The 26,176-nt window shown below is 35.4% G+C and overlaps 1 protein-coding gene and 1 pseudogene across 4 annotated transcripts; one reads left to right on the forward strand and one right to left on the reverse strand.

Moving 5' to 3' along the window:
- The first annotated feature begins 1,480 nt into the window (after nt 1-1,480).
- Nucleotides 1,481-7,354, forward strand: LOC147522838 (pentatricopeptide repeat-containing protein At1g74750-like). Of its 3 annotated transcripts, none has more exons than XM_086595443.1 (3): nt 1,481-1,832; nt 3,212-4,456; nt 4,532-7,354. In XM_086595443.1, the coding sequence occupies exons 2-3, from the start codon at nt 3,215-3,217 to the stop codon at nt 5,840-5,842; spliced, it is 2,553 nt and encodes an 850-aa protein (XP_086451569.1). In that variant the 5' UTR covers nt 1,481-1,832; nt 3,212-3,214; the 3' UTR covers nt 5,843-7,354. The 3 variants fall into 3 exon arrangements, with proteins under 3 accessions (XP_086451569.1, XP_086451572.1, XP_086451559.1); XM_086595446.1 differs by having other exon boundaries at nt 4,538-7,354; XM_086595433.1 differs by having other exon boundaries at nt 1,482-1,832; nt 3,212-7,354.
- On the reverse strand, nt 4,621-26,175 carry LOC147522839 (uncharacterized; annotated as a pseudogene). The gene is made up of 10 exons (XR_015199646.1): nt 25,652-26,175; nt 22,598-22,664; nt 22,475-22,493; nt 22,283-22,386; nt 22,174-22,212; nt 22,016-22,020; nt 8,974-9,039; nt 8,814-8,895; nt 7,982-8,078; nt 4,621-7,377 (listed from the first exon to the last, which is right to left on the reverse strand). The product of XR_015199646.1 is annotated as an uncharacterized LOC147522839 (transcript).
- Nucleotide 26,176: the final 1 nt, after the last annotated feature.

Raw genomic sequence — 26,176 nt, forward strand, 5'->3', positions numbered from 1 at the left:
GAAGATGGTGTAGTTTTCTTCTCATTTTATCAAAAGTTCTTTGAAACAAATTGGCGTAGTTCCTTTGGTCATGAGCCATCAACTATATTAGTAACTTAGTTTTATGTAACTTGTGCCTTTCGGTTCAATAGAACTATAGATATCCCTCAATCCCCATACCTTTGTCACATCCTCAGTAAAGCTCATAAGTAAAGCTTTATCGAATGCATGAATTTTGTATTTTGGTATTTAAGTAAGATGATGCTTGCTATTCTAGAACTTCTCTTAAAGTACCGATTCCATAAAAAAAAATTCGAACATGGGAGGAGAGTTCCGTCTAATTAGAGTCGAGAGGCGAGGAGCACCGAAGAGAGGTTGGAACTAAAAGCGCCACCCCATCTTTGAAGCTTTGAAAGCCTTTGAAAGAATGGTAACTCATGTGTAGGATACATTTAGCCTCTCTTCAACAATATGTGCATGCAGAACCTAAAACGTTGACTTCACTTCAAAATTTCACACCAAACAAATATCTAAAAATCATATCTAGCACGTGTAATCACCTGTGAGTTTTTCACACCAACACTGAATTTTGTTGGAGTATGGAAAATTGACATGAAAGAGGAAACAAGAAAACTTAAAATATGTGCATTTGGTTCATAATCCCATTTGCTTAGAATTATTGAAAGGCGACAAATTGATTGTGATGTGAGGTCTTTCAAAAACAAAACAAGCTATGGTTTTCGTTACTTTCCAAGCTGTCAAAATAATGTGCTTAAGATCGTAGGTGGAACCCCTAACGGTTTAGGGAATCACTCTGGGCTAGCCTTGTGCACTAAACTTTCGCCCTGCTCTATTCTTGTAATGGAAGCGATCACCATGAGGGCATCTTTACCATTGCCCAAGTCATGTTGCTCTCTCGGAGTCATTATGGATGATATATATATATATAAGATCACGGACTCACGGTTCACTTGCACATTGTGGATCGAATCGAGGTTAGGTTGGTCTTTAGTCGACATGAAATTTCGATGACACATTCAATCATTCCATCTTTCAGTCCCATATCTTTGCAAGTTCTGAGTCAGGGAGTCACTTTTACAGATTGGGAACATTATTTTGCTTTATTTCACGAGTGTTACCAATATTCCCAATAAAAACTAGAATGCATGACCGCTTGCACCGTCTCAAACTAACTCAAAACCAATCCACATATTACGCTTCATTGGTTACCTTGCCCGGCCAGGAGGAGTGGAGTCGGGGCATAGCTTCGATTTTGCTCTCTTGTTCTTGAATTTGATACAAAAAAATCAAAGCACTCTAACAAAGGTTTAGGTATAGCAACTCATAGGCATATCATCTGACATTGTGACGTGATCAAAGGTTGGTTCGGATATATAAAATAATAAAAATAATATTTTTTTTTAAAAAAAAAGCCAAATAAATAATATACTACGCTCACGCCCCCACTGCAATGCAGTATACTAGTTTATCACGTATATTTTTTTTATCGTAGAAGGCCCATGACATCCATATCGTCCAACATCACCTGATATTCCAAAATATATCGAAACTGAAAAATATGGAAAAAGGTCGTAGCTGACGAACATCAAGTAGATCTTTACTCAAAGGAGTAAAAAAGTAAACAAAGTACGAAAGAGAAAAAATATCTCCCCACTTGCTTGGAAACTCTCTTCTGTCTTCTCTGTCGGTGTAAAACACAGAGAAGAAGAACAAGTAGACCTCCTCTGTTTTCTCTTCTTCACATTCTCTCTTTCTTCTCAATAGAGAGATATTTATAATATATATATTCTACACGCTTCACGCTTCCTTCTTGATATAATATATATGCAAAGGTATCCCAATCTCTCTATGTTCTAATGTTTGTTTATTTTGTCATGTTTGATGTTTTACAAGTGCCATTTTGTTGTACAACATGTTTGGGTCATTTTTTTATATATGAAATGAGATGTTATGTTATGTAACAGGGAAGAAATGTTTGGAAGACGAGAGTTTTGTGTAAAAGAACGGATTTTTATGTGTGTGTTGGTTCATCTTAGACATGTTATTCAGTATTTATACCGATGAATTTGTATCAAAGGGTGAAACTTTGAAGCATAATGTTAAATTTATCTTGACATTGGTTTGCTCTATTTTCATTTGTTTAAAATTATTAAGGGTTTTTTTTTTTTGCCAAGGGAAACTTCTTTTGCGGACAGTACTGAATGTGCAAATGAATAACATAAGAATATTTATGCAGCTGGTTTAGTCGCTGAAGAAAAATTAATATCAATGAATGTAGGTGCATCTTGTTGTTTATTGTACCCCATCCAGAGAATAAATCCACGCATTTGCTACTTCACATTTGTCTATTCCTTTAGAGAGTGGGAAACTGTGGTGGTACTTGCTCTCTGTTTACATTTATGTAGAGTCATTCACTTTGGTAAGTTGTTTCCCATTGTAGGTCTGCTTGTCATGAAACAGAATTGTAGAACAAGTTTAAATAATTATGTTTAAGGTTGGGTTTTCAGGCATTGGGATGTTTTCATGTCACAGTATAAATTAGGGTCTGCTCATGTCATAGTGGATCATCTCACTCAAAAGTCATGGCCTGGAAGTGATGATTATAGTGTTGAAGATTGATAGTTGAATCAAAATTTGATTTATTTTGTTCCGTCTAAAGCCTGCAAAATACTTCTCTAAGATATTTTTGCATCAAGTTTTTGCTATATACCAAGCACTGGTTGCATGCCAACGTTTCTATGGTCGGATTCAATTGATTTGGTGTATAACACCTATTGATAAAATCTGAAGAGCATGTTTGTTAGGCCTTTAAAGGGGGTGAAGGTGCAGGGGAATTGATTCAGAAGTGTACCCCTTATTTTGTTATGCTCTTTGGATCAGTTCAGTCCGTAGGATTGATGTGGACATTTACTGTGCTTGTTTCGTTCATGAGTGCCATTTTAGAGCCTTGATGGTTCCGTTGGAAGAAATTTGCTTGCCACAAGCCCGCAACCATTGAGCCTCTTCTGTTTTTCATGTGTTTTAACTTATAAGGGTACTGTTGAGACAGGGACATAACCCTGCTGTGGAACGCTGCAAGACATTATCATTTGTGTAGCTGCTAAATCAGATGTGTGAATTGTTTAAATAGTTGCATCTCTATCTTTCTCTGTGCCTTTCTATTTAAATCTCTAAGAAGTAAGAACACAGCACTAATAATAATTTGTTGCAGATAATGTTACGAGCAAAGCAGGTTGGTCAACTTTCGCAGTGCGCTAGGTCCTTCTTCATTAGTGGTTCAAGAAGTAGCACTGCAGATGGAACTCCGTGCACTGGTTCTGAAGATGAAAATCGTGTTCCAAGAAGGCAGCAGAGAAATAACAAAATTCTACTTCCACAGAAGACTTCCACCATAGCATCCCATCCTCCAGGAAGAGCAGGACCTCTACCTTATGGAGACGGATCTGGAACAGTTGGTCATTGCAAAACGAAGACTGGTGTATATGCAGCCTCAGTTGCACATGCCTTTTCCTCTCCCAGTTCATCACTAAGATCAAATGGTGAGAGTGCTCTTCATGGAGATGTCAATCCTAAACAAAGAGACGTTCGTTCTTCTGTTCTTGGTGCCCACAACTCTGTTAAAACCCGTGTGCCAGCAGTTGCCGCCCTCTCTAACTTAGTAAGTTATAAGCCTCCTGTATCAGATCGGAATGAGAAATTTCGGACTCCCCATAGTGGCATTGTTGATTCCATCAGGCCTGCCTCCAACATAGAATCATCGCATAAAGAGACCCTCAAAAGAGAGAATTCAAAACTTTCTGTGCAGATGGGAGGGTCAAATTCCACAGCTAACTCGAGTAATCGTAAATGTGCGGTGGAAAAACCTGAATCTGTAAAAGCTGTGTACCATCTTTCAAGTAAGTTTGTGAAGAGTTCAGTAGGAACTTATAATGCACTTTTGGATACCAAGGAGCAAAAACACTCCTTTAAACAGGGATCAAAATCAAACTCATGCTCCTTTGTTCCCATATCTAGCAGACAGAACTCCGAAACGAAGATGAATGAAGGTTTTACTGAAGTTGATGTTGCTTCTTCGGATAATGTTCAGAAGTCGCAGAAATGTACGAAGGTGCGAACAAAAACGACTGCATTGACTGGACAGTCTACAAATTCAGGGCAAATTGTCGAACGTATTTGTCGCATTTTGCAACAAGGGAAGTGGGGCCCTGCTGCAGAGGCCGCCCTTGATAATCTCAACTGTTCATTGGGTGTTTACCATGGAAACCAAGTTCTCAAACGGCTTCAAGATCATACGGTAGCTCGTGGATTTTTCTATTGGTTGAAACGTCAACCTGGGTTTAAGCATGATGAACATAGTTACACAACGATGGTTGGCATCCTAGGACGTGCCAGACAGTTCAATGCCATAAACAGGTTACTTGATGAAATGGTTGAGGATGGTTCCGTCCCTAACGTGGTAACTTATAATCGTCTTATTCACAGCTATGGTCGTGCAAATTACCTGGATGAAGCAATTAATGTTTTCTATCAGATGCAGGAAGAAGGGTGTGAACCAGATCGAGTCACCTATTGCACTCTTATTGACATCCATGCAAAATCAGGGTTTCTTGATGTCGCACTAGACATGTATGGAAGGATGCAAGAGGCAGGGCTTACTCCTGACACATTTACATATAGTGTTATTATCAATTGCCTTGGGAAAGCAGGCCATTTAGACGCTTCTTACAAACTGTTTTCTGAGATGATTGATCAGGGTTGTGTTCCTAACCTAGTTACATATAACATCATGATTGCTCTTCAAGCTAAGGCAAGAAACTACCCTTGTGCATTGCAGTTGTACCGTGACATGCAGACTGTGGGATTTCAACCTGACAAGGTGACTTACAGCATAGTGATGGAGGTCCTTGGTCATTGTGGGCATCTTGAAGAAGTAGAAATTGTGTTCACGGAAATGAAACTAAAGAACTGGGTCCCTGATGAACCTGTTTATGGACTCCTGGTAGACTTGTGGGGAAAAGCTGGTGAGGTCGATAGAGCTCAAGGTTGGTATCAAGAAATGCTTGACGCAGGTGTTCGTCCAAATGTCCCAACATGCAATTCTTTGCTCAGTGCATTCATCCGGGTCCATCGGTTCTCTGATGCTTGTAATGTGCTGCATAGTATGCCTAGACTGGGTCTGAACCCTTCTCTTCAGACGTATACTCTACTCCTTAGCTGCTGTACAGATACACAGTACTTCAATGATATGGGTCAGTGCCGTGAGCTCATGGCAGTTACCGCCCATCCTGCGCATGCCTTTCTGCAGTCCATGCCAGCTGCTGGTATAGATGGGCAGAATGTGAGGGAACATGCGAGCAGTTTCCTTGATCTGATGCATAGTGAGGATAGGGAGAGCAAGAGAGGGCTTGTTGATGCTGTTATTGATTTCCTTCACAAATCAGGTCTCAAGGAGGAAGCCAGCTCAGTATGGGAGGTTGCTGCACAGAAGAATGTCTACCCAGATGCAGTGAGGGAGAAGAGCTCTTGCTACTGGCTAATAAATCTTCATGTCATGTCTGATGGGACAGCAATTACAGCTTTATCAAGGACACTTGCTTGGTTTCGCCGCCAGATGCTTATATCCGGGATTGGACCTATGCGTATTGATATAGTGACTGGATGGGGCCGACGCAGTAGGGTGACTGGATCATCACTAGTTAGACAGTCTGTTAAGGAGCTGCTGCATATCTTTGAATTTCCATTTTTCACTGAAAATGGTAACTCAGGATGTTTTGTGGGGTGTGGAGAGTCTCTAAATCGATGGCTGCTCCACTCTTATGTAGAGCGAATGCACTTACTGTAGTTCAGGTCATTTTTTCATTAATTGTAGCATCCAGGAACTAAGCAATTTTTACAGGAGCAGGAATGAGATTTCTGCCTCTTGAGGCATTTTTGTATGGAAAATTTAACTGGCTATCTTGAACCAGTTTTTTAACTAAAGAATACAGAGATTGGTAACTGCGCCTTGAAACTGAGAGTTAAGCTGCTAGGAAAGCATGAAGTTCCAATGTTGGCCTTTCGTCCATATATACTTGAAGACAAGTTTCAACTTCCGAAAAAAGAAAGAGAAGAAGAAACCTGGTGCAGGTAAGCAAACTTATTCAAAATGGCGAAAAGGAAGAAAAACAGATTGGAGAAGAAGGAAGAACATATCAAGCTCACGTCTTATGTAAAGCCAGCCTGGTGCCCTGGTGGGAGGAACTAAATTGCATGCAGTTGTTTGGTGGGCGTAGTATATGGCAGTATGAAGTTCTCTACTGAAACTCGCTGCAGTCCCTGCATAAATCCATTTCTGAATGATACAAACAAGTATGCACCTCTTTTTTTTTCCGATGAATATTATTATATATATACTAATAAAACTTAAAACATCATAGGAGTCAGGTTTGCCTCCAACATACAATTCGGAAGAGCTTTTCTTGCTCTCTGGAGACAGATCCATTTAGCTAAAGAGTCAACATCCCCATTAAACAGTCTATTAATGAATGTAACTGGTTGTTGTCTGCTCCTAAAACCTCTATCTTAACTAGAAGCTCTGTTTTTAGCATTAGTAGGTTTAAGTAAAAGGAAGAAAGAGTCATGGCTGGTACTCAGGCCTGTATATTGATGCAAAACATCTGGTATACTAGGACTGAGGTGAAATTTGAGATGAAGAGGGCAAACTGGGATAAAGTGCTCAGGAAGAGTCTAGCAGAGGCAAACAAATGCTTTAATGCATTCAGAGAATACTTTTCTAACTCTAACTCTAACTCTGTTGTCTCCAACCATGATTTTTCTAGATTTTCGTCTGATCACGCATGCAATCTCTTGCGGTAGATGATTCTTCTAAACCACACATCCATGCGTTCAGAGCTTCCATGTGCCTCAGTTAACCTTTCCTTTGCAAGGTTTGTGTATGGCGTTTGTACAGATTCTCAGAATCGATCCTCAGAATCGGTTCAAAATTGCTCTTTCATTGTACGTGACTTGAAACATCTAAAGAAGTTTCTTTCTTCCCAAAGCCCATATTTCCTATGAAGTTTGAACGCTTATTCAAACTGCTTCCTTTGGAAAAACATGGAGCAATATAAACTTGGCGACTGGGTCTAGTTTCTGCACAATCACCATAAATGCGGTTGGCAAACCAAGAAAAGAAGCGCAATAATTATTGCAAAAGCCGCGACTACAACAGATTGAGTAAGCCTCAATGGGCAATAATATGGGTAGAACAGAAGAAAATACAGATCTGATAGAAAACAGGAGACAATACAACACACTAAAGGTTTTGTTTCACTCTTTCTTAGACTTGGATAGATCTTTTTTCCTGTCCAAGCATATACTGGTACATGTGTGGACTGCCTGCAATAAGACAGCATAAGAACTCAAGGAAAAAGTCAGCGCACTGTGTGGACTGCCTGCAATAAGACAGCATAAGAACTCAAGGAAAAAGTCAGCGCACTACAGATTTCATGCTAATTAACAGAGGTTCAGAAATATAAATTGAGCAAGGGAAACTAAGGGTGTGTTTGTTAAATTTTAACTCATGGAAAGAAAAAGAAATAAAATTGGTGGTCCACTATGGAATGGAAATGAAATAATTTAAAATGGTATGTGTTTGGTAAACTGGGGAAAGGAAAGTAAAAACTGGGAAAAAGAATAATCATGTTTGTTTGCAAAAGCTATGGAAAGGAATAATTGTATTGTTGATTACGTGGGTGTATTAGTAGTAGTTCCCTATTTATCTATTTCCTTTTCCTTTCCTTTCCACAAAATTTTCGAGGGGATTAGTTAAAGAATGACACAAAATCTTTCCATTTCTATGATTTTGTTTCCATATGGAAAAACGATTTTTCTTTTCATGGATAAACAAACGCCTTAAAAGCTATGGAAAAGGTAGGCCATTTCTTTTTTTTTTTTCTTTTCCATAAGCTTCCATCGAACAAAACACACCCAAGTTACATGCCTGGAACATAGATCCCAAGAGCGATAATTGCGGCGTAAAAGTAATCAAAGGAAACATTCTATTTGTTTGGCATCATTATGCAATACATGTCAGATTTCTGCAAAACATAAGAAACAGGTGAGGTACTGCCAGCTTGTGCCAAGTAAAATAAAGCGACCAGTCAATTACACACATACAGAGTAGGATGGGTACAACTATGTCCTTCTCTGTGCCTGACATATACTAGATCTAGAGACTTCTACGGTTCAACCCCTCAACAATGTAAAGGCTCAAAGGATGCTTCCCCGACTTTGGCATTTATCATCATCCAAATAATCAAGTTTTGGAGTTTAACACTTAAGAATAAAACAAATGTATAAACGTCACTCATAACCTGACACAATTAGTTGCTTTCCACCAATGAACATGTCAAAAGTAAAGAGAATATACAAATAGCAAACAGTTGATTTCCAAAGCAATAACAGCACAAATTGCTATTCTGATGGCAAGTAAAAGTGTCCATTTTTGTGAGACCAAAAGCTCTTGCCTTCTGATCTTTCTATAAAAAGTGCCCTTGTACAATTATCATCAACAGACAAGCCTGAACAGGATGTTATGAGGCATAAATTTGAGAGAGAACTTTTACAAGTCACGGAACATCCAGCAGAGACATGGAATACAAGCTTTTGTTTTTCCCTACAAATTACAAGAGCCTAACGTATGGACTCATTTTTTCGACCCATGTAGGCATAGGCAACAAAAAAATGCAATGGACATACCATAGACAACGCCATAATGCAACAGTAATGAGATCAATGATGACAATAAACAATAAAGGAACCAGTAGATTTACCATGATGGAAGGAGTGGCAAAGTATATCAAACCAACTTCACTGGTGATGCCAGAAGGGTATAATAACAAGAAGGTGCTATACCTGCAGAGATCACTTTAATGTTGTACACTAGTACAAAAGACTCAATTCCATTCGAATATGAAACTATGAAAAATATACCTGAGCCACAAGAGCCATGAAGGTGCAGAACCAAATGCTTCTTTCATGCCAAAGAATGAATACCGTCTAGTTTACATTGACACGGGCACGCGTGTCGGTGTCCGACACGGATACAGGGTGTCGAATACGGCGAGCAGTTGAAGATCGACATAGGGACACGGATAGGAATAATTAATTAATTTTTTAATAATTATAAATTTATTAAAATAGATGATAAATCAGAAATTCGAGGTAAATTAAATACAATATGTGTCCGACACGGACACGTGGATATGTATCCGACACATATTTTTTTCAAAATATAGAGTGTCTAGGTAACCTAGAATACCATATAATCTGTGATTGCAAGCAATGCCAGAATGTTCAGCATACGCCCAAGATAAATATTTGGTCAACAAAGAAACAGCTAGAAATTGAAAAATTATGGCAATAGTCACAAGTCGCGGCATATATATTAGACAAAATATAGTGTGGATTTTTTGAGCAAGAATATTTTCCAGAACCCCACACCACACACACACACCACTAAAAAGATAAATTATTAAATAGATGAATGTTGCAGCAATCAATTTGTGAGTTGCATACATACCACCTCACAAACACTTTCTTCTTGGGATTTAAAATAGGGTGAACTAGTATTACCCCCCCACTAGATGAGCCAATTAGGATTCCCCCCCCACTAGATGGGAAATTAGGGTCTCCTCCCTAAATACACACACAAAAAAAGTCAAAGTGGGTTGACCGAATTTTTTTGTGTATTTAGGAGGAGACCCTAATTTCCCATCTAGTAAGAATCCTAATTGGCTCATCTAGTGGGGGTGTAAAAACCAACTTGAACATTTTGGTTTTAGTTATCTTGGGACAAAACCAACTTGGTTCATATCTCTGTCCATATCTTCCCTTTTTTTCTCTTCGTCTTTCTCACTCTCCCTTTTCCTCTACCTCTCCAGACACTCTAAATCTCCACTCCTCCTTCTCCATCTCCACTCCTCCATCTTCCTCTCCCACTCCGTTCACCTCCACTGCTTAGCAGTATACTAGTACTAGTTAACCCTTTAAAATATCAAGGAAATTATTGGAACCCCAAGACAAAAAGATATTTCAGTGGGGTGACATTTTTGTAACTCTTAATTGTGTTGCCTGCAAGCATTCCTGTACATATTTATCTAAGAATGAAATGGCTAGAACAGATTGTGGCTGATTAAACACAGAGTTTCACATTTTCATGAATTATAGAAATAAGTTGTTCGTGCCTTTTCTCCCTGAATTTGAACATAATGAAAGGTATTCCAACAAAGAACACCAATTCCTGGAACGTAACTGAAGGAAGCGCATAAAAGCGCATGACAAGGCAATGGCCATCACTATAGGAGATGTCTTTCACAAAATAAACTTTCTAATAAGTCTTGGAGATTATTCTTAGTTTTGAACTTATTATGTGGTTTTAGATGCATGCTAGGAAGACCATCATCAAATCCTATTGCTCAAAATACATACATTATAAGGCATACCATATGCGGAGAAAAACCGAATCATAAGAATAACAAGGTCAAAGTTCTTTGTTGTTGCTAGTCTTTCAAACCGATTTTCTTTCTATATTTGTTGAAATGACAATGATATTGGTCGAAGATCTGCTACTAAAGTTAATAATTTAGTTTGCACATGTCAAAACCCAATTCCCATAGTGATTAGAGATTAGGTGATAGCAAAGAGAAAAAAAGAGAGTTGGTGTAGGTTTATCACATACATATGTACATGTAATCTCCAATTTATTCCAAACCTTTTGCAACAAAAAGATCTCTACTACATAACAACGAATCCAATAAGATGAATACTAAGTAAGTTTTCATATAAACATGTGAGTATCTAAGTAAATCATAAGAGGCTAATCTAATAAAAAATGTTGACGAAGTAGTCAAAATGAGAGAGTAATCATATTTAGCACATCATTTTTTTGGATATTCTTTTAATTTTGAGATTAATTAGTTGGATATTAAATTAAATTATATTATTTATGGACATGATTTTCTTCATAATAATTTTCTAATTATGTTTTTTCATTATCTTACAGGGTTAATACAAATATAAATATTGATTTCGTTACTTGGCATGCTAGATTAGACCATATAGAATAAAGAAAAAATAGCTAAAGAAAAAATAGCTGATTGGCCAGTCAATAAAGTTAATTTACCTATATGTAAGCCACGTTTAGTTGATCAAGCTTGTATAAAATCTTTTAACAAGACAGTTAAGAGTTAGCCGCTTTAGCTAATTAATTCAGATGTTTGTGGGCATATGTAAAAGTACGTCTCCTATTTTCTCACACTAATAGATAATTGCGCGTGACATGAGATCTGTTATCTCACCATTACAAAGTTTTGGGTTGTTTCAAATGCTTTGTAACATAATTGAGACAAAGAAATAGAAGTGTTTGAGAAGTCTTCAAGCTGACCAGGAACGAGAATATTTATCTGACCAATTCAAGAACCATATAAAGAAAAGGGGATACACATACATGTATACAACTTACTATTTCTTATACCTTATCTCACTGCCATTAAGCTTTGGGTTGTTTTAAACGCTTTGTGATAGGGGTTGAGATAGAAAAATAAAAGAGTGAAAATTCTTCAGGCTAATCAAGGACGAGAACATTTTTCGAATCACTTCACGAACCATGTGAAGAAAAGGGGATATATAGACAACGCAATATTTCTTACATTCGGCAGCAATAATGGTGTGGCTGAGAGAAGAAATGGAACTCATTATCATTTTGGGGACTGCTAATGAAATTGGGAGGTTACTTTGCAACGTCATTGACCTATCCATGTATAAAAGTGTTACATTTCTTCTTGGTTACACCATTTTGATGCGAAGTATAAGGGATAGAAAGTTGATTGCATATCCCTTTTTCCCCACAATCCCTTCAACTGATCATCAAATAAGTATGTGCTCGGCCAGTCCGAAGAGTTTTGAAGAGTCTTCAAACTCTTTTCTTTTTATGCCTCAGCCTATACAATATAGCTTTAAACAATCTAAAGCTTCATAACGGGGAGTGCCTATATACATAACCATATCGCGACAAGTTTTACCAGAGTTTAGAGAATAAGAGTTGCCATTACATGTAAATTCAGTAACATGTCTTACCAGCGAAACATTGCTCACATATAGGTAAGTCAAACTTTGCGAGTGAGCCTAAAAGACATTTTAAAGCTAATTTAGCCATTCTATATTGTCCTATGTGGCATAATCGAAAATGCCAAGCAACAGAATTAACAATTCTACTTGTATTATACATGTAGGATAATGAAAAAACAAAATCATTCAAATCAACTTAAAAACAAACTAAACCTAAAGAATTCATATCTATAAATAATACTCATCAACTTAATATCCAACCTATCAACCACAAAATCAAAATCCAAAAGAAAGAAGTGCTAAGTATGTGGGTCAATGGGTCACATTTTGACCCGGACAGATAATTTGTCGACATTCTTTATTATATTATTCAATCGTTATCTAATTAGATATTCTCATGATCACATAATAACTTAGTTGGTAGTTATTTGGTTGTTATCTAATAGAGATCTTTCAATTTACAAGATATGGAATCATTGGACATACTCGTTTGAATGTGAGAATTCTACACCAACCTCTCTCTCTCTCTCTCTCTCTCTCTCTCTCTCTTCTTTTCTTCTTTGCTATCATTAAATTTCTAATTATCCTGAAAAGTAGATTTTGAAGTCTGAAAACTAAGGACTTAACTCTAGTAGATGATCTCCGACCAATATCATTGTCATTGGAACAACACGAAAGCAAAACATGATGTGAAAACCTAGTAACAGCAAAGAACTTCGATCTTGTTGTTCTTATAATTCGGTTTCTTATTATAAATCGGAAAAAAAAATAAGTAATTTGAACACTAGTATCAAAGCTATAAGTTTGTTGATTTGCCTTAAGAACCATGCATTGATAAAATCTATTACTGTGAAAGATTTCTTCAAACTATGTGAACTTTCGTTCTTCATATGGTGTGGGTTTCCCAAATCTTTTTGTAGGGTTTCATTCCTCTGTGTAAGGAACTTAATGTCAATTTCTTGGAATATCGTTGACTATTTAGAGAAAAAACTCAAATCCAAGTTTCGAACAAAACTAGTATTAACTATCATATGTTATTTCCCTAATTTTTTTTGGAATATTCCTTTATGCATGAACAATTCTCATTATTGATTCTAATTAACTTGTTTTGAATCTATGTTGTGAGAGCTTTGTAACGGTATATTAAATGTGACAATTTGAACAAAATTTAGAAAAAACAAGGAACTCAAGATATTAACTCATCTAAACAATAAAGTTTTGTTTCTTAGTGAATATAAAAATGCCACAATACGACAAGTAAAAAGCTTAATAAAAGTATACATGTTAGCTAGACGGTTTTATTTCCAACCTAATTACTGTGAAGGAAATCTTTAGGCATACAGGTAGTGTTCTAGAAAGTAATGAAATAAACAATTATAAGACCTCTTTAAACTATGACATGAAGAAAAGATTGGCAAGTTGTTTAATCTTCAATGTAACAGATTAAGAAATATAATACCCTCATATTGACACATAAGGGAACAATCCAAATAAAAATAGTATATAATTATATTAGTGATCAGCTAGATGCATTGGAAATTTGGATATTAAGATATAGATTTAGCAGTTGTGCATCAACACTCGAATTCGCATTCATCTAAAAGATTACAAGTCATAAACACTTTTTGTGAACGTGGCGAGAATAAATCTTGCAAGCAAACATATATTTAATTGAAATCGATGTGTTGTAGGACTAGTAATGATAGAAATGAGGGGAACGAGTATAATTTTTTTAGGGTTCCCAGAGATTGTTGAAGTAATCCCAGATATTTTTAATTAGGAGAAAAAAACACCGAGAAGGCCGACTTTGATGATGTGCTCATCTGTAGTGTAAATATGTAGTTCCAATTTGAAGAAAATATGCAGGTCGAGTGTTTTCAAGCAGTGAGATGAGGCCAAAACAGACATGGCTGATGTGGTAAGGGAAAATTTTAGGCGACTTGAATACCATTTATGGATTTGATAGGATTAAATGGACAAACATGATTGGGAGATTGCCCAAATATTGACGCCAAGAGACTATTGTTGTAGTTTTCCCTTTTCTTTCAGGTAAACCAAGCCCATCATGACGTATTTTGTCAACATGAGGTTATAAGGCATACTTTATGTGGAGAAAAACCGAATAATAAGAATAAAAAGGTCAAATTCTTTGTTGTTACTAGTCTTTCAAACTGATTTTCCTTCTATATTTGTTGAAATTACAATGATATTGGTCGAAGATCTGCTACTAAAATTAATCTTTTAGTTTCCACACATCAAAACCCAATTCCCATGGTGATTAGAGATTAAGTGATAGTAAAGAGAAAAGAGAAAAGAGAAAAAGAAAGAGTTGGTGTAGGTTTCTCACATATGTGTACATGTAATCTCCAATTCATTCCAAACCTTTTGCAACAAAAAGATCTCTACCACCTAACAATGAATCCAATAAGATGAATACTATGTAGTTATCATATAAACATTTGAGTATTTAAGTAGATCATGAGAGAGTAATCTAATAAAAAATGTGGACAAAGTAGTCAAAATGTCAAAATGAGGGAGTAATCATATTTAGCACATCATGTGTCTGGATATTTCTTTAATTTTGAGGTTAATTAATTAGTTGGATATTAAATTGAATATATAGTATTATTTATGGACATGATTTTCTTCAAGATAATTTCCTGATTTTGTTTTTTCATTCTCTTAATTATAAGGTTAATACAAGTATAAATATTGATTTTGTTACTTGGCATCCTAGATTAGACCATATCGAAGAAGAAAAAATAGCTAATTGGCCAGAGAATGTCTTGTAAACCCAGTCACTAAGGTTAATCCTACTTATATGTAAACCACGTTTAGCTGGTCAAACTTGTAAAAAATATTTTTGCAAGACAGTTAAGCAAGTCATCCGCTTTAGCTAACTAATTCAGATGTTTGTGGGCATATGTAAAGGCACGTCTCCCATTTTTTCACACTAATAGATAATTGCTCGCAATATGAGATCTGTTATCTCACCATTACAAAGCTTTGGGTTGTTTTAAACTCTTTGTAATAGAAGTTGAGATAGAAAAATAAAAGAGTGAGAATTCTTCAGGCTAACCAGGGACGAGAATATTTTTCTAATCACTTCAAGAACCATGTGAGGAAAAAGGGATACACAGACAACACATTATTTCTTACATTCGGCAACAATAATGGTGTGGCTAAGAGAAAAAATGTAACTCATCTAGCTATGGTTAGGTCAATGATGGTGCAAGTTATCCTCTCATATTATCTTTTTGGGGACCGATAATGAAATTGGGAAGTTACTTTGCAATGTCATTGACCTATCCATGTATAAAAGTGTTACATTTCTTATCAGTTACACCATTTTGATGCGAAGTATAAGGGATAGAAAGTTGACTGCATATCCCCTTTTCCTCACAGAGTCCCTTCAACTAGTCATCAGATAAGTATGTGCTCGGCCAGTCCGAAGAATCTTCAAACTCTTCTCTTTTTATGTCTCGGCCTCTACTATACAGCTTTGAACAATCTAAAGCATCATTATGGGTAGTGCATATAGACATAACCATGTCGTGAGTAATCAACTATAAAGTGAGAAAATAAGGATTGACATTATATGTAAATTCAGTGACAGGTTTTATCAATGAAACATTGCTCACACATAGGTAAGTCAACCTTTGCGAGTGGGCCTAAAAGACATTCTCAAGCTAATTTGGTCATTCTATAGTCCTATGTGGCCTGATCGAGTATGTCAAATAACAGAATTAACAATTCTACTTGTATTAGACATGTAGGATAATGAAAAAACAAAATCATTCAAATCAACTTAAAAGAAACTAAACCAAAGAATTCATATCTATAAATAATACCCATCAACTTAATATCAAACCTATCAACCACAAAATCAAAATTCAAAAAAAAAAGTGCTAAGTATGTGGGTATTGGGTCACATTTTGACCCGGACAGATAATTTGTTCACATTCTTTATTATATTATTCACTCATTATCTAATTAGATACTCTTATGATCACATAATAACTTAGTTGGTCGTTATTTGGTTGTTATCTAATAAAAATCTTTCAATTACAAGAATTGGAGGTTACACATACTCGTTTATATGTGAGAATTCTACACCAACCTCTCTCTCTCTCTTTGCTATCATTAAATCTCTAATTACCCTGGGAATTGAATTTTGAGGTCTAAAAACTAAGGAATTAACTCTAGTAGATGATCTACGACCAATATCATTGTCATCGGAACAACACGAAAGCAAAACACAATGTGAAAGCCTAGTAACAACAAAGAACTTCGATCTTGTTGTTCTAATCATTCGGTTTCTTATTATAACTCGAAAAAAAAATACGTAATTTGAACACTAGTATCAAAGCTATAAGTTTGTTGATTTGCCTTAAGAACCATGCATTGATAAAATCTATTACTGTGAAAGATTTCTTCAAACTATGTGAACTTTTGTTCTTCATATGGTGTGGGTTCCCAAATATTTTTGTAGGGTTTCATTCCTCTGTGTAAGAAACTTAATGTCAATTTCTTGGAATATCAATGACTATTTAGGGAGAAAACTCAAATCCAAGTTTCAAACAAAACTAGTATTAACTATCATATGTATTTCCCTAAAATTTTGGACCATTCCTTTATGCATGAACAGTTTTCACTAATGATTCTAATTAACTTGTTTTGAATCTATGTTGTGAGAGCTTTGTAACGGTATATTACATGTGACAATTTGAACAATATTGAGAAAAACAGATAACTCAGGATATTAACTCATCTAAACAATAAAGTTATGTTTCTTAGAGAATATAAAAATGCCACAATACAACAAGTGAGAAGCTTAATAAAAATATACATGTTAGCTAGACAGTTCTTACTTCCTACCTAATTACTGTGAAGGAAATCTTCAGGCATACAGGTAGCATTGTAGAAAGTAATAAAATAAACAATTATAAGACCTCTTTAAACTATGACATGAAGAAAAGATTGGCAAGTTGTTTAATCTTCAATGTAACAGACTAAGAAATATAATACCCTCATATTGACACAAGGGAACAATCCAAATAGAAATTGTATATAATTATTGATCAGTTGGATGCATTGGAAATTCGGATATTAAGATATAGATTTAGCAGTTGTGCCTCAACACTTAAATTCGCACTTCATCTAAAATATCACAAGTCATAAACACTTTTTGTGAACGTGGCGAGAATAAATGCTGCAGGCAAACATATATTTAATTGAAATCAATGTGTTGCAGGACTAGTAATGATAGAAATGAGAGGAATGAGTATAAGTTTTTAGAAATTGTTGAAATAATCCCAAAGATTTAAAAAAAAAAACACAAAGAAAGCCGACTCTAATGATGTACTCATTTGTAGTGTAAACCTATAGCAGTTCCAATTGGAAGAAAATATCCAAGTTCAGTGTTTTCAAGGAGTGAGATGAGACCAAAAACAAACATGGCTGATGTGGTAAGGGAAAATTTCATGCAACTTGAATACCATTTATGGATTTGATAGGATTAAATGGACAAACATGATTGGGAGACTGCCCAAATATTGACGCCAAGAGATTGTTGTTATACTTTTCCCTTTTCTTTCAGGTAAACCAAGCCCATCATGACGTATTTTGTAAACAAGGGGTTATAAGCCATACCTTATGCTGAGAAAAACCGAATAATAAGAATAACAAGGTCAAAGCTTTTTGTTGTTACTAGTCTTTCAAACCAATTTCCCTTCTATGTTTGTTGAAATGACAATGATATTGATCAAAGATCTGCTACTAAAGTTAATCCTTCAATTTCCACAAGTCAAAACCCAATTCTAATAGTAATTAGAGATTAAGTGATAGCAAAGAGAAAAGAGAAAAAGAGAGAGTTGTCGTAGGTTTCTCACATATATATGTGTACATGTAATCTCCAATTCATTCCAAACCTTTTGCAACAAAAATATCTCTACTACATAACAACGAATCCAATAAGATGAATACTAAGTAAGTTATCATATAAACATGTGAGTATCTAAGTATATCATGAGAGAGTAATCTAATCAAGAATGTGGACAAAGTAGTCAAAATGTCAAAATGAGAGAGTAATCATATTTAGCACATCATGTTTTTGGATATTTCTTTAATTTTGAGGTTAATTAGTTGGATATTAAATTGAATGGTATTATTTACGGACATAATTTTCTTCAGGATAATTTTCTGATTTTGTTTTTTCATTATCTTAAAGGGTTAATACAAGTATAAATATTGATTTTGTTACTTGGCATGCTAGATTAGACCATATAGAAGGAAGATGAAAAAATAGTTGATTGGCTAGAGAATGTATTGTAAACCCAGTCACTAAGGTTAATCCTACCTATATGTAAGTCTCATCTCCTATTTTCTCACACTAATAGATAATTGCTCGCGGTATGAGATCTGTTATCTCACAATTACAAAGTTTTGGGTTGTTTCAAACGCTTTGTAACATAATTGAGACAAAGAAATAGAAGTGTTTGAGAAGCCTTCAGGCTGACCGGGAACGAGAATATTTATCTGACCAGTTCAAGAACCATATAAGGAAAAAGGGATACACATACATGCATACAACTTACTATTTATTATACCATTATCTCATAGCTATGAAGTTTTGGGTTGTTTTAAACGCTTTGTGATAGAGGTTGAGATAGAAAAATAAAAGAGTGAGAATTCTTCAAGCCTACCAAGGACGAAAACATTTTTCTAATCACTTCAAGAACCATGTGAGGAAAAAGGGATACACAGAAAACACAATATTTCTTACATTTGGTAACAATAATGGTTTGGCTGAGAGAAAAAATGGAACTCATCTAGCTATGGTTAGGTCAATAATGGTGCAGCCCATCCTCTCATTATCTTTTTGGGGACCGGTAATGAAATTGGGAGGTTACTTTGCAATGTCATTGACCTATCCATGTATAAAAGTATTACATTTCTTCTCAATTACACCATTTTGATGCGGAGTATAAGGGATAGAAAGTTGATTGCATATCCCTTTTTCCCCACACAGTCCCTTCAACTGATCATCAGATAAATATGTGCTCGGCCAGTCCGAAGAGTTTTGAAGAGTCTTCAAACTCTTCCCTTTTTATGCCTCAGCCTCTACTATATAGCTTTGAACAATCTAAAGCTTCATAACGGGGAGTGCCTATATACATAACCATATCGCAAGTAATCAACTATAAAGTGAGAAAATGAGAGTTACTATTACATGTAAATTCAATGACATGTTTTACTAGCGAAACATTACTCACATATAGGTAAGTCAATCTTCGCGAGTAAGCCTAAAAGACATTTTTACGCTAATTTGGTCATTCTATATTGTCCTATGTGGTCTAATCGAGTATGCCAAATAATGGAATTAACAATTCTACTTGTATTAGATATGTAGGATAATGAAAAAACAAAATCATTCAAATCAACTTAAAAGAAACTAAACCTAAAGAATTCATATCTATAAATAATACTCATCAACTTAACATCCAACCTATCAACCACGAAATCAAAATCCAAAAAAGAAGAAGTGCCAAGTATGTGGGTCAATGGGTCACATTTTGACCCGAACAGATAATTTGTTCACATTCTTTATTGTATTATTAACTCATTATCTAATTAGATACTCTCATGATCACATAATAACTTAGTTGATAGTTATTTGGTTGTTATCTAATAGAGATCTTTCAATTTACAAGATATGGAATCATTGGAGATTACACATACTTGTTTGTATGTGAGAATTCTGCACCAAATCTCTAATTACAAGATCTCTCTCTTTTTATGGAGATTACAAGATCTCTCTCTTTTTCTCTTTACTATCATTAAATCTCTAATTACTTTGGAAATTGGATTTTGAAGTCTAAAAATTAAAGAATTAACTCTAGTAGATGATCTCCGACCAATATCATTGTCATTGGAACAACACGGAAGCAAAACACATGTGATAACCTAATAACAACAAAGAACTTCGACCTTGTTGTTCTTATCATTCGGTTTCTTATTATAACTTGGAAAAAAAAATACGTAATTTGAACACTAGTATCAAAGCTATAAGTTTGTTGATTTGCCTTAAGAACCATGCATTGATAAAATCTATCACTGTGAAAGATTTCTTCAAGCTATGTGAACTTTCATTCTTCATATGGTGTGGGTTTCCCAAATCTTTTTATAGGATTTCATCCCTCTGTGTAAGGAACTTAATGTCAATTTCTTGGAATATCGTGGACTATTTTGGGAAAAAACTTAAATCCAAGTTTCGAACAAAACTAGTATTAACTATCATATGTTATTTCCCTAAAATTTTGGACCATTCCTTTATGCATGAACAGTTCTCACTAATGATTCTAATTAACTTGTTTTGAATCTATGTTATGAGAGCTTTGTAACGGTATATTACATGTGACAATTTGGACAATATTGAGAAAAAACAGGGAACTCAAGATATTAACTCATCTAAACAATAAAGTTTTGTTTCTTAGTGAATATAAAAATGCCACAATACGACAAGTGAAAAACTTAATAAAAGTATACATATTAGCCAGACGGTTCTTACTTCCTACCTAATTATTGTGAAGGAAATCTTCAGGCATACAGGTAGCATTCTAAAAAGTAATGAAATAAACAATTATAAGACCTCTTTAAACTATGACATGAAGAAAAGATTGGCAAGTTGTTTAATCTTCAATGTAACAGACTAATAAATATAATACCCTCATATTGAGACATAAGGGAACAATCTAGGTAGAAAAAGTATATAATTAGTGATCAGCTGGATGCATTGGAAATTCGGATATTAAGTTATAGATTTAGCAGTTGTGCATCAACACTCAAATTCACACTTCATCTAAAAGATCAGAAGTCATAAACACTTTTTGCGAACATGGCGAGAATAAATGTTGCAGGCAAACGTATATTTAATTGAAATCGATGTGTTGCAGGACTAGTAATGATAGAAATGAGAGAAACAAGTATAATTTTTTAAAAATTGTTGAAGTAATCCCAAAGATTTTTAGAAAAAACACCGAGAAAGCAGACTCTAATTGTGCTCATCTGTAGTGTAAACCTATAGCAGTTCCAATTGGAAGAAAATATGCAGGTTGAGTGTTTTCAAGGAGTGAGATGAGACCAAAAAGACATGGCTGATGTGGCAAGGGAAAATTTTAGGCGACTTGAATACCATTTATGGATTTTATAGGATTAAATGGATGAACATGATTGGGAGATTGCCTAAACATTGATGCCAAGAGACTGTTGTTGTAGTTTTCTCTTTTCTTTCAGGTAAACCAAGCACATCCTTGTGACAACTCAAGTCTTCATCCATTGAGAATTTGATGTCGTGTCCCTTAACCAAGTGATAAACTAACAAGTGGTAGATGAATATGGTTTTTCTGAGTGCCAAAGCATGGAAATAATACCCAAAATCCATCTAAATGAACATGTTGGTTAAAATTCCTAAACGAGTTAAGGATGACCATAAGTAGACTGAGGTTGCAAGAGAAAATTTGATGAAGCATACCTCTATATAAACATGCTTTCAAATAGAATCTAATACTAGGACAGGTGTATCCTCCTTTTCAAACATAGGGAAGTATTCCAGATAGAAATTTACTAGTAATTAGTAAATGCTTGATCTGATTTAGTCAATCTAAATGTGAAAGTAGGTCTTTCAATTGGGGTAGAGACTGATCGGAACTGGTATAGACTTCAGATGCATAACCAAATTGAAATTATGAGGTGACCGGAAACTAGAGTCAAGTACATTGCTGAAATAAGCATGTATCCATCACTAGATAGAATTGAAGGCAACCTGACATACTTGACATAATTACATAAACCATCAATTCATTAAACATGCTTTAGATGGTCCCTATGAGTAAAATATCATTTTCACATAACCTCAGAACATCTATACGATTATAATCATCACTGAACTAAGTACCAAAACCATAAGAACTATAACTGTATATTGCACCAACCTGGCATTAAGTTTGACATTTTACCATGTAAGACTGATATGACAAGTGCACTCGGGAAACAATCCACTCATACCTCAGTTATAGACCAGCTGATAACCAGAGAGCTAACAAGCGAGTATGCAAACACACATTTCACTTCATTAGCACAAATCTTCAATTATTTAACCTTGCAATGTTCACAAGTAATATGGCATTACCTCAGGAAAGCTCCATAATATCCCCCAAGTTACATACAACCTCGAACTAATCTGCGGCAATGTCTCCGTAATTGGGGATCTCACCAAACCTAAAAAAAAAACATTGTAAAAAAAATACAAAGCTTCCCCAATTAGTAAATACAAAAGATCTGTACTAATAAAGTTTCGATATTTTACCAATTAGACCATGAAAGATCTGTACAAAAAAAACACAATGCACAACAATCAGTAAAACAAAACGATACAAAAAAATCATCTAAAATTTTAAACAAAAAACTCATAATTATTCTTTTTCTATACCTCTAAAACAGCTGCAGTTTGAGCAAGAAGAAGTGGCTTTTGAACAGAAAGATACAAGACTTGATACCTATTATTATTATTATATAACAAGAATCGAAATTAAACGTAAAAAACGAAAAAGAATTTTAATAAGACATGGGCAATGAAGAAATAAAGTCCAATAAATGCGGTTGAGAAGTGAAGGAAAACCGAACAGTGGAAGTTGAAAGAAGAAAATGAGAGGTGGGGTTGTTTTTATAAGATTGAATTGGAATTAGGTGAGAAGATGAACAACCTTAACTTCCGCATTTTCAACTCTCAACGACTCAAACTGAAGACATTAAATTTTTTTTTTACTTTTTTACTTTTTATTACCGTGGCTAATAATTCAGCTTACACGTCGACCATGATCACACATGTTACTATCTGTATGCGTTTTTTTCTTGTTGCTTCTATACACATTTGTTACTTCAATTATAATACACGCATTTGTTACTTTGCCTATGATGACTTAATTTAAAAGTTGGACTACTGCATGATTTTTAGAATACCAGAAAAACATGATAGAATTGCAGAATTCACGACTCTTTAATGCACACACTCTGATAGTAATTGCACGTATGTGAGCTATAGTCTTATGGTTTAAACTTGAACTATGCCCTTTTTCATTTTTGTTCATGTCAGTACCTTCCACTCTCAACCACTCGTGGCAAACCACGTGCCCAGACTATAAGCAGGTCGTGCATACGACATAAGGTCAGGTCATCCAAACGACCTAGAAAACGTAACCGCTGCAAGCTGATTAACAACATATCATTATTTCGTAACGGAAGGAGTAAAAGCAATTATCAAGACAGCACAAAAGGGAGATCTACGCCTATAAAAGGAGGCGTCTTCTCCATTCTCAGGGGAGGCTGACATTCTCTCTATCTCCAATTCAACAACTCAAAATGAACTACGTCTTACTTGATTCCAGTTCATCAGAGAATTGGATACGTAGGCAACTCAGAGCACCGACTTGAGTTCAGTCAAACATCTCATATAAACCCTATTCTCCGAGATTGTAAGGTCATGACTAAAATGTAAAGTACCTCTACATTGGCGCCGTTTGTGGGGAGAAATACTTGAAAATTCATCCACTCAAACTCTCTAAAACTTTCTAAAATTTTCAAGCTCACGAAGCGCAGTAATCAAAGGGAAAAGCTACCGAAATCATAGATTTGCAAGTGACAATTGGAGAGAAACAATCTGCAAAATCGATGAATGGAAATTTAAATCTAACAATCAGGTCACCACGTTCAAATTAGATAAGTACTCCTTTCAAAACTTCTACTAACTTTGAAATCATTTGTTTCTAGTCCAACATAATAATTATGTTGCCAACAAGCTGCATCAAATAAATTTACATATGAGTTATTTCTACTCAAGATCACTACGGATGGTTCACTTATGAATTCATATGACATTTGGATGGTTTATTTCCTTTGGTTTGAATCAGTGACAACACAGATCCAGGAATCCAGCTTACAGGTCGCTCTTTACCAGGTCAACTAAGGTGTTGGTTCAACCAATCTCAAACAGACATTTCATAGCATGCCAATCTATGGACCTATATCAATGAGGAAAAGCGCACACCAACACACAGAGCTATAACAAAACCTCAGCCAGATATCAGGCAAAGACCTCCTGTAACACCCGTATTTAAAATATGTATTTATTTATTTAAAATTTGCTGAATTGGATTTGGGATATGTGGGCCTGATTTCTGGGTCTGAGTCTGTGTTGGGCTTAGGTTTCAAACCCAAGTATATATTCATATTTTTCTAGAGAATAGGGTTAAGAGATAAAAATAAAATAAAAAAATAGAGGCGAAGATAAAAACTCGTTTGCTAGAGGGTTGGAGCGCGACGATTCAGACTACGAGGGATTAGTGGTGCTTTTAATACAGGTGAGTAGTTAGTTTTTTCTATTTCACGGAATCCCAAGTTTTATTGGTATACATACAAAATTCTAGTGTCCAATGTTTCCGTTCATTTTTTTGGTTGTTCTTCTGTAGTTATTCGGCGATATTGTCGAATTGTTAAACTAGGTAATATTAGTATATCTTTTGCTTAATTATTGAACTGCTCGAACTCCTTAGGCCGTTAATGGCGTCCGAGCCCAAGATAAAGAAAACCACCTGCTGTTTTGTTTGACCTCATCTTTTGTTGTGGTTTTGAATGGGTTATTTGATATCGGTGGGTAAACTGTTGGGTGGTATGGGAATAGTGTGGGTTTTGATGGTTGGTTATTTATGGTTAATGGGTGCGGTTGGAAGCTTGAAGCTTTGATAACTGCTGATGGCATCGCCAAGCCAAAGGAACCCAAATCGTCCTGATGGATTGTTTGAACTTCTTTGTTGTGATGTTAAATTGTTGGTTGTTGAGGTTTGAGTGATTGCTAGATTGGGTCACTACACCATAACAGCCTATTTGTAATGGATATACATCCGTTACAAAAAATATTAGTAACGGTTATCTTGCGTTGACACAAAAGCGTGACAAATATTAGTAACGGATATATGTAACGCTTATTATCCGTTACAAATTTTACTAACGCTTATAAAGTGTCACTAAAATTAATTTCAGTAACGGATACGTAACCGTTAGAAATTATTAGTAACGGTTACCAAATTTGTTTATTCTACTTTGATTTTTTGTTGCTAACGGTTCCGTATCCGTTACTAGCGAATTTTCTTTGTATAAATTTTTTTTTATTGCTAACGGTTCTGTATTCGTTACTAACTAATTTTCTTTGTATAATTTTTTTTTTATTGCTAACGGTTTTATATCCGTTACTAATGAATTTTCATTGTATAAAAAAAAAATTGGTTTCTCTGGCCCTTTTATATGTGGGCCACTTGTACAAAAAAGTTTTTTCACCGCGTCCACACATATACAAAAGTAAGAACACCAAACTCCAAACATATACCAATTTGTTTATGCAAGTCTGCAACACCAAACTCCATCATTTCACACAAAATAACACTAAGCTCCATCACACAACATAACACCCAGCTCCATCACACAACATCACCGTTTGCAACACCAAGTCTGGAAGTCTGAATCCAAGTCTTTGGGAATTGGCGTGCTACATGGGTTCAATGAGTTCATGGCTTTTGTCAAAACTTTCATTAAGTGATGAGAGTGTAGTATATGAGATGAAACTCCAATATGGTATCCAGTGAAAAGAGCACGCCTTGCTGGTATACGGGCTAAAACAGGGAAGGTTGTAATATAAAGAGCTACGCCAATGAAGACAAGAAATGAAGCTTGGTCCACACCATTGGAAATAATTTTACGGAGAGCAAAAGAATCTCCGATTCCTAAAGCAAATGGTACGCTGATCCCTGCAACAGCAATGGCAAGGGCTTTCTTTCCAGTTTGACATAAGGACTTTGGGTCTAATTCTATGCCGACCAGGAAGAGAAACAAGAGAAGACCGATGTTGGCTAAAGTATCTACGACTGTGAGGCTCTTGGCAAGAAAACCATGATGAAGATAAGATTTATTGTGACCCAGAGCTGATGGTCTGGCATTATCCATGCATATAAAGGCCATT

Source organism: Coptis chinensis, chromosome 1, assembly GCF_015680905.1.
Source record: "Coptis chinensis isolate HL-2020 chromosome 1, ASM1568090v1, whole genome shotgun sequence".
Lineage (NCBI taxonomy): Eukaryota > Viridiplantae > Streptophyta > Magnoliopsida > Ranunculales > Ranunculaceae > Coptis > Coptis chinensis.

Bases quoted from the DNA above. Each gene is read 5' to 3' on its own strand.
- LOC147522838 (XM_086595433.1), top strand. From the start codon at position 3,215: ATGTTACGAGCAAAGCAGGTTGGTCAACTTTCGCAGTGCGCTAGGTCC.